Consider the following 13561-nt stretch of genomic DNA (forward strand, 5'->3'; position numbering starts at 1 on the left):
ACAGCGCACCTGCCCTCCAGCGCCGCTCTTCATCTGATAAAGATGTCTCCCACTGCAGCCCCAGCGCGCTCCTGCGGCACCGGTCACCCTCATCCCCCCCTTCCCGGGGCTGGGTTGTGGTACGGGCAGCTCTTCTGGCTTTGCTGGGGACAGTTACAGATCTAGGGCTTCCTTTAACGTTAAGGCAATGTGGGGAAAGCAGGCTTCGTTAAATTGCTTGAGGCAGGGAGTATCACAGAATCGTCTAGGTTGGAAAAGACCTTGAAGATCATCTAGTCCAACCATCAGCCTAACAGTTCTCAACTACACCAGATCCCTAAGTGCTATGTCAACCCGACTCTTAAATACCTTCAGGGATGGGGACTCCACTACCTCCATTTCCTAAGAGCCAGTCTGACCCTGCCCTGGCGCAGCTTGAGGCCATTCCCTCTTGTCTGGGTGCTGGTTCCTTGGCTCAAGAGACTCATCCCCCCTCTCTGCACCCTCCTTTCAGGGAGTTGTAGAGGGCCATGAGGTCTCCCCTCAGCCTCCTCTTCTCCACACTAAACCCCCCCAGTTCCCTCAGCCGCTCCCCATCAGACCTGTGCTCCAGACCCTGCACCAGCTCCGTCGCCCTTCTCTGGACACGCTCGAGTCATTCAATGGCTTTTTTGGAGTGAGGGGCCCAAAACTGAACCCAGTCATTGAGGTGCAAATCGATATTGGTAATTGATGTGTGGAAGGAAATAGAAATTTGTGCGTGTACTTCGCTCACCAACACAAACCGCTCCAACAAAGGTGGCGTTAACTTCACTAAGGCAAGAATGTTTATTGTTAATAGATAGAGCCGGTGGGAGCAGCCAAGAACAAACTTTTACCTCAGACTGAGGCTGAGACGTTGCTCTCCTGCTCTGTTACACAACTGAGTCTCGGTTCACTTCGCTTACAGAAGAGGGACGTGTTGGGTATAAAGGACAAGGAGTGTAGAGCTAGCTGTGTAAGCCAACAAAAAATTATTATAAAACCTACTGCAGACTAAACAAGCATTTAAATTTCTTGGGAAAAAAGCATATTCATCAGATACAGGTGCAACAAGAGTACACCCATGTAATGCATTAGTACTAAATTGACTGTATTTGGTATTTTAAAAAGGTAAAGCCAAGTAACATTTTTTAACAAAAGCTCCTTCGGGCACCTTCTAAAGAAACATTTCTTAACGCAGAGTTACATATTCTCCACCTCGTTTTGTGTGTGTTAAGAAGAGGTTTCCTCGCTTCGTATCTCATGAAGCTGCACGGGTGTTTCCAAACGCATGGAGAGGCCACTGTCCTTTAGGAGTTTTTCTGTGGAATTTTGATTGTCACCTAGGGGGGGGGAAAAAAAAAAAAAAAAGAGAAGTCACAAGTTATCCTGGAGACAATGTTCAGTTATATTCACTTGAAGGCCGGGAGGCAGCAGCATCTTGCAGAGGGCAGTATATCCACACCTTGGTCTGGAGATCTATCTGGGAGGCTCGAAGAGATGGGGAAGCTCAAAGGCTGGGTCACAGCACCTCTGCTGCTCTTTGAGAGGCAGGAGCGGACACACTCGTTTGTTCTCCCGTACCACAGTCACAAGCTGGGGACCCTCAACCGTTACGCACTTCGCTGCACTGTAACTCAGAGGCCACGGGCACACCGCCTCTGCCCAGCTGCTCCGTCACCCTTTAGACGCTGCAGCTGCAAGCGGAGAGCATGACAGCCCTTCTGCCTTGTCTTACAGGAAATTACTCAGCCTGTGGTGACGGGATGGCCCAACACCAGGAACCTTGCTCTTGCACTTGGACCCAGGGGCCTATCGACTCAAGATGAGCGGCATTAAGTACCGGTGGTCACTACTCAGATTCCCCTTTTTGAGTGATGAGTGCTCAGCGTTCATCTGCCAGTTCGTACCTGCAGAAGCTTCTACCCATCAGGCACGCACCCCCAGCACATGCTCTTCCTGTTCCCCACAAAATAAACTCACGGAGAAGTCCACACGCTTGCATTCTTTACAGTGAGAAAGAGCTAAACGGTGCCAAGCAGTGCAGGCAACTGGTAACCTGTTAGGTTCTTGTTCTCCACAGCAGTATAAAGCAAGGCCAGCTTTCTGTTTTAAATACAGTTACATGGAGTGGTGTTCGTGCTTCTTTCAGAAGCGCAGCTCCAATTTTGTTTTTAGAAGGAAGAATTGCAACTCTCAGGCCAGCCTATACCAACAGGCACAAATACAATCTGGAGCTACGGCAGAGGGTTGGGAAGTCCGTGGACAGAGGGATACTCACATTTTTCACCTCTACATACGCCTCCAGACCATATTCTCCCAGCTCTCGCCCGTTCCCAGAAGCTTTGTAGCCACCAAAGGGGGCTTGTGCACCGAACACATCATAGCAGTTTATCCTGAAATGGAAACCAAGAATTAAGCACCTGTAGTTTCAGAACTGCTTAATGGAAGAGCCCTTTCACAGCAAATGGACATCTCAGCTGTTTACAGCAGGGGGACGGATGAATTTCTAGGCAGGATTTCCATATTTCTCAGTTCTCTCAGTCAATTAATCAATACTAAAACCTTATCCTCATCAATCCGGAAACAGAACTTCATGAAATTGATTCACATCTCTCATTATCACAGGACCAAGCGTCCAGGTTGTCACCCACACCTTCCTCAGAGGATAGATATCAAAAGCATCTACTTGTTCACTCTGTACCATTAAAAAAAAAAAAAAAGAAAAAAAAAGATAGTGAGATACCAGATCTCCAAAATCTCTTGTGCTAGAACAGTAAGCAGTGATGAAATACTGCCTTTGGCATCAGCCTCAGAGCACAGACGAACATCCACTGCAGCAGCTGAGACCGCAGACGTGCTCAGAGATCTAATCGCTGCTGGCACTCAGGGCCCTGCAGCAGTTGCTGCGTTGCCAGCTGCAGTACCGGATTTCTTTTCCCCCATCCCATTCATTAATCCACAGTGGGAGCATGGAAGCTTAATATACCTAAATTTTACCAACAGTTAGCGTTACAGTTGAAGGTCTGACATTATAGTCAGTGAAGTACCCATAAAATTGGATCCAAAGCAGGGACAGGCTATCAAAAATCAAGCTTAACGAGAAACGGCAGCACACAAGGAAGTTTCCAGCAGTTTAGGGAGAAGGAAGTGTTGAGGCTCACCAAACTGTTCCAGCTCGCAGGCCCTGTGACACATAGTTTGCTTTGTCAAGATCCTTTGTAAAGACTGCTGCTGCTAGGCCGTACTTGGAGTCATTTGCTCTTTCAATGACTTCCTCAATTGTTTTGAATTTCAGAATCTGCATGACCGGCCCAAATATCTGCAAAATCCAAACGGAGCATGTGAAAATCGGTGTAAACTGATCACAGTGGTTGTGGTTGATGCTGGAGTTACGTACGTATGCTAGAAGACACACAGCACATCAAATTCAGAGTATCACTTCCCATATTACGAAGTGCCCAGGATGTAATCTGGAGGGAAGTTTAATGTGCTAACTTTCTAAGAAGCATAAAGTTTCGCAGTTCGTGAGTGTCCGGTGCTTGTAGGCCCATGGTTTTTTGCATCAGAGCGGGCAAACCAACAAAGAAGTGAGAAGCTGACAGACAGAAAGGCGCTGCAGGTCTCACCTCCTCTCTGGCAATCGTCATGCTGTCCTGCACATCGCCAAAGACAGTTGGCTGGATGAAATAGCCTCTGTCTGCAGCGGGGTTGCCACCGCACAGCAGTTTGGCTCCTTCACGCTTCCCAGTGCTAATGTAACCGAGGATCTTCTTGAACTGCTCTTCATCTACCTAAGAGCCACGAGGACAGACAGATCAGCTTCACCTTTACTCGGGGTAAAAAAAGATTCAACTACACCCTGCTATGCATGAGACTCTGTTCTAACAACTCCTCATCTCAACAGACTGCCAAGCCAGCTTCAAAGGGAGATGATAATTTTTAAATGCCAGCAGCAAATGGAGGTTTTGGAATAATCAGAACTGTTAATTAACTTCTCTCTCCTGCACAAGCAAGGAGGTAATGGGCACTGTTCGAAGGAGATTAGGCTGAGAGAGTTGGGGGGGTTCAGCTGGAGAAGAGAAGGCTCCAGGGAGACCTCAGAACGGCCTCCCAGGACTTAAATGGGCTACAGGAAAGGGGGGAGGGACTCTTGATCAGGGGTGTAGGGATAGGATGAGGGGTAACAGTTTTAATCTGACAGAGGGGAGATTTAGATGAGATCTAAGGAAGAAATTCTTCCCTGTGAGGGTGGTGAGGCCCTGGCACAGGTTGCCCAGAGAAGCTGTGGCTGCCCCCTCCCTGGAAGGGTTCAAGGCCAGGTTGGACGGGGCTTTGGGCAACCTGGGCTAGTGGAAGGTGTCCCTGCCCGGGGCAGGGGGGTTGGACTGGATGATCTTTAAGATCCCTTCCAACCCAAATTCTATGATTCTATGACTCTCTGACTAATCAAGAGACTGAGGGATACCTTTCATTCTAATCTACTGATGCATGATGTCTCAAGATTGGGACTATTTCATGAGATAACAGTTCGGGACATTTCCTGCTCTTACCTGAGGCCCCTGCTCAGTTTTAAAGTCAAACGGGTTTCCAACCACCCTGGACTTGGCCTTCTCAACACTCCTCTCCACAAACTCATGATATATATCTTCTTGGACATACGTTCGGGATCCAGCACAGCAGCACTGCCCTTGGTTGAAGAAGAGGGCAAAGTGGGCTTGATCCACAGCCCAGTCCACTAAGATTGGGGAGAGGAGAGAAAACGAATAAGCAAACAAAACCAACCAGAGTCCATACGTGACTTCCTTTGAACAAGTATCGTGCAGACTGCTGGAGTACTGGTGATACAAAGTCCTTTCCGTTAACAGGCTTTTTCCATGCTTTGGTAGGACAGAAGTTACATACAGATTTAGTTAGTATGAGGGTCTATTAAAGCATCCCATACTAGAGAAAAAAAAAATCTGATCTGAGGCAGATTACAGTTCTCATTTGAAATTATCAGGTATTAAGGACAAGTTATTTTAGACCTAGAAGGACTTCCTTCCTTACTGCCATATAAAAGCAGGTGTGTTGGCTCATCAAGACCTAAAATGAGTCCATATGCAAGAGATGAGGGAACCAGAACTTTCTAAGAATATGCACTATGAGAAAGTGAAAGAAATGAAAACAAAAATGGAACTAGGACCGAAGTAAGATACTGAAACAATTCTCATTTGTCGATAACCAAACTTCTTCACAGCACTGGGGAAGAAGTGGGAGTGAAGAAGTGCTGATACACAAATACAGCAGCTACAGTGGGAGCAGGGAGAGCTCACTGGGAGCACCAGTCAGGCAGTGTCAGAGCAGGAGACTCACACAACACAGGAGAGGTTTCCTTCCCCTCCAGCTCTGCTCACAGAAAGCCACCATAAAAGGTACAGATCAAATATTACGCTAGCAGGTGCTTACTGTCTGCATCAGACATGATTATGTTGGGACTCTTTCCTCCGAGCTCCAGCGTCACCCTCTTTAGGTTACTCTCTGCTGCAGCCTTCTGGATCAGATGCCCAACCTGCATTGTGAGAAGAACAGGTATTAGGAATTAACTCCTACATACAGCAAGCCCTGGCAGGGCGGCTGGTTTTAGATCTGTCAGCAGTTAATAATAATCCCTTCATTGTCAGGGCTTCAAGGGAACAACTGAAGTCTGCCCAGAGTTTCACCCCCAAGAAGCAGCTCAAGGGAAACAATAGGAAGTATTCTAAAGAGGGCACCTAAAAAGAGCCTTATGTAAAGTAAAAATAAGTGTCACACCCTGAATTCAGCTGTAATTTTTAAAAAGAAGCATAGAAGGCAAGGCACCTCCCGTATTTTACACGGAAAAGGTATTACAGCAATGAGATATCCTCTGTATCCCAGGGCTTGAAGGTGGAGGTACTCCCTTACCTCCGTGGAGCCGGTGAAGGCCACTTTATCTATGTCCATGTGGGAAGAGATGGCAGCCCCCGCAGTGGGCCCGTAGCCGGGGATGATGTTCACCACGCCTGGTGGGAACCCAGCCTGCCGGTTCACAGCAGGAGACAGCAACGTTATTCCTTTGACAAATCAAGGATTTCACCCACCCTCAGCTGTTAGGAACGCTCCAGCAGGCCTCCCACGAAGAACAGAGCTTTTTCTACTTCACTTTAATTTCCCAGGTCTTTAGTTTTAATGCCCTGATTATTGCAAAGCGTACAACACCTCTCCCCACCCCACATCCTAAGCTCCATAGTTTGGAGGTAGATGTTAGCTTTCTAATCACCCTGAAATTTGTTATTTAACTGAACCTCAGGGAGTCCTTCCCTCATCAAAATTGACATCCTCTGCATACGCATTTATAAGGACAATGGGGTTTTTTTCTAAATCAAACGCTAAAATACCCGAACCAATCCAGCCTTTCTTCAGAACAGACAGCCCTGCTCTGTCCCTGTCCCACACCCTCGCAGCTCACCAGTTTGGCTGCACCACACCCCCTCCAGCAGCGACAGCGAGGCAGCGGATGGAAACGCAGCCTTTCCGCTCACCTCTTTGATCAAATTAGCCACGTAGAGAGCACTCAGGGGGGTTTGCTCCGCCACTTTCATCACAACCACGTTCCCAGTAGCCAGGGCAGGCCCAAGTTTCCATGCTTGCATCAGCAGTGGGAAGTTCCACTGAAAAACAAGAAAGTATTTGCTGGTCTGAACTGGAAAGTTTCCGATTAATCAGTCAGTGAGCTTCATTCAAACCAGCTGCAGCACCCGTGGGAGCAGTCTTTGATCCCTCCCTAGCTGCTCTTCAACGTTTGGCCCCTTTTCAAGCACTACCTTCTGCTTGTCCAGGAAAAATGCACTCTGAAGCGTGAGGTGTCTCAGTACCACTGCAAAAACCCATCTTTTGGGGGAATTGATCTTTACTGTCAGTTTAAATGCTTTTTTGAAGCATTTTAAAAGAAAGCCTGTTCGTAATAACAGGGCAGTCACACAGACCAGTGAGGCGTTTACAGTCAGTTCTTGCTCAATGCAAATATGAAAAACATGCAAATCCAGTATGCAACAGCCAGAATCCAGCTACTCCTATAAAGAGGTAACATGGATTGTTGTATAAATATGGCTTTGCTGTCAACAAACCCCCTTGCTACGCTTGCAGTTACCCAAATAATTTCACGTACGTACAGCTGAATTTTGCACGCTAGCTCTCTATGTCCTCACCCCACAGAATTTTGGTTTTAATGCTAGGTAGTAGTTTAAACTTAACCGTGGTTCTGAGCCGCATAACTCCTATAAAAGCGTTTTTGTTTTTTTTTTTTTTTAAATCAGAAGATACAAAGTAAATCTCCTTCAGAGCCCATGAAATCAACAGGTAGTTCTATACTGCCAGAGCAAAGTATCAGCCCTCCCAGCTGGCGCAAGCACTTTCCTTACCACGGGAAGGAAGCAGAGGTTAGCAACAGATAACACCTTGCATTGTAAGACAACTCGTCACAATAACACTGAATTCTTGAAATGCTGCAGGAACGACTGATACATTTTACTCACCGGGATTATCTGTCCACAAACTCCCACTGGCTCATGTCTTGTGTAACAGAAGAAGTCTCCATCTAACGGGATTGTTTTGCCATGGAATTTATCTGACCAGCCTGCAAAGTATCTAGCAACAATAAAATTTTGGTCATGGAATTTAAAATAACACGTCTTCTGTCAACAGAAAATAAGAGACACTTCCTCCAGCTATTTGCTTTCCACCCTTCTTCAGTCACCTCATAAAACACATACCAATACAAATATTTCCCAAACAGGTCGTTTTAAGAATGGACAATAAATATTTGTCTCTCCCGCCTTTGCCAGCACTTTGCATAACAAATTCTGTCATCCCCGTGCTGTAACACAGATCACCTCCATGACTGTGAGTCCTGTATACAGCAAGAGAGAAACGTCTGTGTAACAAAAATCCTTTGGAAAGCCACAAGAATTACAGCCTCATTCTTAGCAAAAAGTAAAAACAGAGGAAAACCAGGGGTCTGACACCCTGTTATGGACTGAATGAAACCATCCAGCCCTGTCACCCACAGCACTTGAATCGGAGCCTTCTAGTCTCTGGTCTCTACCCTGGGCCAGCTGAGCCGGAGCATGGAGCAGGAAGAGTTACTGCGCCGTCGCTGCGGCCTCCACGCCTACCTGAGACACTTGACTACCATGTCCAAATCCACCAGGTAGGAGACGGAGTAGGGTTTGCCATTATCCAGAGTCTCCAGGGCCTACAAAAAACCAATGAGATTGCCTGAAGAGCGAGGTGAGGAGAGTCACGCGTATAGATTCAGATTTGATTCTTCATTTGTGCTTCGGATCAGTTCTGCATGTTGACCGTTTCGCTTTCAGCTTCCCAAAAATACATCCCCATCCTTTGTAGGTCTCTCTCACAGTTTTAGCTGTGGCTGAATTCCCCCTCACACCCAATGGGCCCAAACCCCCCCATCTCCGCCTCTCGCTCCCCCCAGTTGGGGACCACAGAGCGCGATACACACCGCCAGGTAAGCCCGGTCCCTCTCGATCAGGTCAGCAAGACGATTCAGCAGCTTCCCCCGATGAGAAGCATCCATCCTCCTCCAAGGCGAGCCCAGCTGGAAAGCTGCCTTGGCTGCCTTAACGGCCTTGTCCACATCTGCCTGCGGAGGAGCCCAGGCAAGGGGGTGAGAAAGGAGCAACCAGCCCCCCTCACTCTCTCGCAATACCACTGAAGCCCTCCCTGATCTCCAGGAGAAAACACAAGTGGCTGCCAGTACCAGCCTTTCTCAGGGCAAGAACTTGCAGCCTTAACAGCTGCCTCACTGCAAAGACACTCATTGGTCCCAGGGCAGGGGAGCGCAGGGGCTGCGGCCCCTGGGCCACTTGCCCCATGAGCATCAAGCCGGCCGCAGCTTTCTCACCCAGGCTGCACCCGCAGGGAAGAGGGAGCTGAAGCAGCAGCGAGACGGGTGGGTGCAGCAGCTTTGCAGCCACCACCTCCCCCTGTGCTTACTCTGTCATTTCAGCTATGCAGAGTGCAAATATTGTCAAGTTATTTCCGCAATGTCACGTGCTGGGTTAATACTTGCATCCTAGAACAAGGCATGGAAAAAGCTCTGGAAATGTGCTTTTGACACAAATGTGCTTTTGACACAAATCAGGACTTGATTTCGCCAGCACACTCTGAAGGAGTTTTTTTGTCTTGATCGGGTATGTCTAATCCATCATTTTGTCCTGTCAGGGCACTAACTGGTTTCGAGCTGGTTCTCTGTTTTAGCTTGCTGTAATGGTCTCGCCAGGACAAGCCAGGCTACCACAGACAAGCAAAAACAAAGGGTTTCCCTCACTCACCCCTCCCTTGGGGAACACAAACAAGTTTCCAGACAGTAGAAAGAACCCCAAATTACTGGGAAACACCACCTCAGCTCTGCCGCAGACTCCTAGGAGGGCCTTGCATAAGGCATGGGATGATTACACGACTCTATTCCTCACCATCTCTTTCTCTTTTTTTAATTTCCTAGGGCTGGGGACAGTCTCCCACTGCACGTGGGGGCTGTTCAGGGGAATCCTACCCTTTGGTCTCCTGTGGGTCACAACACCAGCACAGCACCCACGGGACCACAAAGGTGTCTCCTGCCTGCCCCAGCAACCTCCCCCCACGGCTGCTCCCCGACCTCCCCGCTCAGGCTCCGCTGCACACCACAGCTGTTCCTCTCTGCCCTTTCCAGCCCTAGTTTGGCAAAGGTAAGAGGCAAAGCCAGAGGGTTTTTTGTTGAAAGCAGTAGTTAAGGAAGAACACAAGCAGCACTCAACATGGTATTTGTATTGCTCAGACATTTACTACTGCAAACACAGCACACAGCAGAGCTGCCCTGGTGGGAGATGAGTTGATGCCTTCCTCTGCCGTCCCTGCTTACCTGCTCACGCAGAAAACAAACACATCTCCTCAAGAGAACACTTACCTTATCACCCTCAGCAACCTGGCAGATAACTTCTCCTGTTGCTGGATTGATAGAAGGGAAAGTTTTCTTACTGACAGCATCATGCCATTCGTTATTTATGAAAATCTGCAATGAAAAAAGCAAAACAGCGTTAAGCCTTAGAGCCAGACCTAGGTGAAATCAGTAAGAGCTGTACTCGTCTGACAGCACCTTAGCAGGCTGTTTAATTAGAAGGGACTCAACCTGTGTGGGCTCCAGAACTGCGCCAATATGAAGGAGATATTTTAGCCTAAAAGTACACACCAAAAGACACAGCCTCAAAGTGAGTAAGAAGAATTCACATCTCAGCAAACGGCACGAGAACTGGAAGCGGTTCCCGTCCTGGTAGGTCCCTGCAAGGCCTGGAAGCCTGGTCGGAGCCACGCAGGGACACCGGGAGCCTCAGGAGACTGAACGGGGGGAAAATGCTTCGGGCACGGACGATACAGATGATTTTGTACACAGCACGAGAGCTTCTGCAGCATTTCCCTGGTTAACCAACTTCAGGCACCGTTCCAAAACAAAACCCGGCACTAAGAGCAGCTCTTCACCCACTCTTTCTTTCTCAGTAAGGGCAGATTTGTTTTTTCGGGTCTGTGCCAAGCGTCGGTGCAAAGATCGTGGTGCTGGAGGCTCAGCCAGCCGCCAACGGCCTTGTCAGGGCCGCTGGGAAGGAGCGGCCGGGGCGTGGGAGAGGAACACCAGATCCTCCACCAGCACCTCGCAGGGATGATCGGACAGTGTTTTCCCCAGGGCTGCTGAGCACAGGGCCTGATCCATGCGGACACCCAGCACCAAGCCAGGCACCTCCCTTCGCCCGCCCTCTCCCGTAGTTCTCTTCTGGGGTTGTTTGCACCGGTGGCAGCGGGTGGCTGAAACACCCGTGGGGTTCCGGATAAAGCCCGACCGTAGCAGGACACGCTCCTTGCACCTCGCACCAGCTGCTGCACCTGGAGTTGCTTTTTTCCAGCAAGATTACCTGCAACGCGAGGCTTTGGGCCCAAATATCGGGCTGCTCCGGGGCCTGCCCGGCTCAGCGTTAAATCGGGGTGGCCCCAACCCTGTACCGGGCCGGGGGGGAGCCCCAGACCCCCCTCCAGCTCAGCCCAGTTCGCTCCCGGGGGGCCACCGGGCCGCGGCCGGCTCCGGCCCCCGGCCGCTCCTACCTTGTTGCAGGCGATGTCGGGGCGCGGGTTGGGCGCCGGGATGGGGGAGGCGGCGGCCGAGAAGGGGGCACCGGCCCGGGCCGGGCCGCGGCAGAGCCGGGAGGCGCGTACTGCTGCCCGCAACATGGTGCGCTGCGCTGCGCCGGGCCCGGCCCCCGCTCCTCCGGGCCGGCCCCGCACCGCCCCCGCGCCGCCCCGCTCCGCTCCGCCCGCCGACGCGGCTGGGCCCGGCTAGGCTCGGTCCGGCACGCCTGGGCTCGGTTCCGTCCGGATCAGCGCGGCCAGAGTCGAACCAGCTTGGCACAGCTCCCTTCGGATCGAACTGGCTTGGTTCAGCTCTCTTTGGGCACTGCAGTTTAGCTCAGCTCGGCTCAGCCAGGTCCTGTTTGGACTGAACTGGCTCAGTTCAGCTCGGTTTGAGCACACAGCCTAGCACAGCTCAGGTCAGCTAGGTCCTGTTCAGAGCTAATTGGGTCGGTTCAGCCTGGTTCAGGCACTGCAGTTTAGCTGAGCTCGGCTCACCTAAGTCCCGTTCAGACTGAATGGGCTCAGTTCAGCTCGGCTTGGGCACTGCAGTCTGGCTTAGCTCAGCTCAGCTGGGTCCCATTTGGATCGAATTGGCCCATTTGGATCAACTTGGCCTGGCTGAGCTCAGCCCAGCTCAGTTCAGCTCAGACTTGGTTTGGTGCACCGGGGGTGCCCCATCGGTGTCCAGCATTGGCACTGACTGTCCCTGACTCTGACCCTGACCCCACCCAGGGAATCTGTGCTGGCTACAAGAAGCGGAAAGACAGAGGAAAACCAGAAACATCTCTGGTTCATTTTGCAGTGGTGGTGTGATGAGGTAATCGGCCGGGGACCCCGCTTACCTGGACACGCTGCCGTTAGCGTGAGCCCAAGAATCCAGGAAAGAAACCAGCATGTGGAGGGGGAGTGGAACAAAGCCAGCAAAGTCCTCTCCCCACAGGAACACTACTCAGTGCAGACAAACGAGAGGCTTTGTAAAATCGCTCCCAACAATGGCTAAAGGCCTTTCCTGCGCGTTTGCTTAAACGCCTCGTGCAAGCTCAGCGTGCCGAAGTGCAAATTCAGGCGCAGGGAGCAGCGCTGCTCTCCAGTTATCAGCACCATCGCTAAGGAAGCCACAGACCAAAAAACACAAAGAGTTTTTAACCTCCAAAGCAAACCTGTGGTAATTACCCTGTGTCTGACAGCACCTCTTTGGCTCCTTTAGTGATGGGTCTGTGAAGGGTAACTGGGGAAGGGCGGTTCTGGTTTATTAAAGAAAAATTGTAGAATGTGTCAATTCAAAAATAGTTTAACCCACTGTGCTGGAAGACCCAGGAGGCAGCATGGGGGAAGTTCCTGCATCTGCAGGTCTCCAGGCATTTCCCTCAGGAGGGGAATATCAGCCCTGTTTTGTCCGGAGGAACGGCGAAGCCCTGAGAGGCAGAGCAACTGCCCAAGGTTATCCGGCAGGACTCAGATTAAGCTGGGGGTTTCCTCGATCAGCTGAAATCCTCTTGCGCCGGAGCTCACCCTCTCTCGTCCTTGGCCGCCCATGCTCCCCGAAGGGTCCCCGAGTCCCTTTTTGTCGCCCCAGACAGTGGGTCCTGGGCAGCCCTTTGGGAAGCGACTGCTTGTTTCAACATGTTCTCCCTCCTCTCGCAGACCTGCGTGTGTTAAACCACCTTTGGGAGATGCCAGGAAGAGCTGTTTTGCCTGTAGAGCTGTGCCTGTGCCCACCGTGTCTCCCAGAGGGACTGGGTCAGGCTGGGTATCCACAGGGCACATCTCAGAGCTGAGCTCCAGCCCAGCCTTGCTCAGACCTAAGCTCCTGGCTGATGTCCTCTGTGTGTCTTCTGCTGATACCTGGACAGACAACACTCAGCATTCGCCCTGTGCTAATGCTTTTGCTCCTCCTGAGCAGGGCTCTTCCCCTCCCCGGGGCTTAGCAGACAAACCCAGCAGCACAAAAACCACACGCAAGAGAGGAAACACCTTCATGGCAGACCCAGCTCAGCCTCGGACTCTCAGCCTTGCAAAAACCAGCTGGGATTAAGCCTGCCTGAAAGATGAGATGGTGGGAGGTGCAAAGACCAGGTGCCTGCTAGGAAATCACCCAAGTGCCTGGGCTGGGCAGATGGAGGCTCAGACAGAGGCTCCCTCCCCCTTCCACAGCCCAGCCAAGTGCTGGGGGTTGAGGTAGAATTTCACCCTGGAGCCTGGGAGAAACCAAAGCTCAGGTTACGAGGCTGCCCAGTGTGTTGAGCAGCCAGCACGGCCCCCCCGGGGCTCCCCCGTGTGCCTGAGAGCAGGGGTGTGGTGGCAACGCTGAGCAGACCGACATGGCCTTGTGAAAGTGGGATGTGAGGCTGTGCCCGCGCTGGAGAAACTGGAGGAGAATTCAGAA

General features: G+C 50.9%; 1 protein-coding gene across 1 annotated transcript; it reads right to left on the bottom strand.

Annotated features, from left to right (window-relative positions):
- Nucleotides 1–783: 783 nt before the first annotated feature.
- ALDH2 (aldehyde dehydrogenase 2 family member) lies at nt 784–11306 on the bottom strand. Its single transcript, XM_074843991.1, has 13 exons — nt 11149–11306; nt 9965–10069; nt 8522–8662; nt 8175–8254; nt 7536–7647; nt 6543–6671; nt 5926–6039; nt 5449–5551; nt 4554–4738; nt 3630–3794; nt 3165–3322; nt 2282–2396; nt 784–1343 (listed from the first exon to the last, which is right to left on the bottom strand). Exons 1-13 carry the CDS (start codon nt 11272–11274, stop codon nt 1311–1313), a joined length of 1566 nt encoding a protein of 521 aa, XP_074700092.1. The 5' UTR covers nt 11275–11306; the 3' UTR covers nt 784–1310.
- Nucleotides 11307–13561: the final 2255 nt, after the last annotated feature.

The sequence above is a fragment of the Strix aluco genome, chromosome 18 (assembly GCF_031877795.1).
Source record: "Strix aluco isolate bStrAlu1 chromosome 18, bStrAlu1.hap1, whole genome shotgun sequence".
Lineage (NCBI taxonomy): Eukaryota > Metazoa > Chordata > Aves > Strigiformes > Strigidae > Strix > Strix aluco.

Coding starts and splice junctions, on each gene's coding strand:
- ALDH2 (XM_074843991.1), bottom strand. CDS start 11,274: ATGTTGCGGGCAGCAGTACGCGCCTCCCGGCTCTGCCGCGGCCCGGCC. Junction 3,795..4,553: donor AAACTGAGCAGGGGCCTCAG/GTAAGAGCAGGA, acceptor CGTGGCTCTTAG/GTAGATGAAGAGCAGTTCAA. Junction 2,397..3,164: donor CTGCGAGCTGGAACAGTTTG/GTGAGCCTCAAC, acceptor TTTCCATTTCAG/GATAAACTGCTATGATGTGT.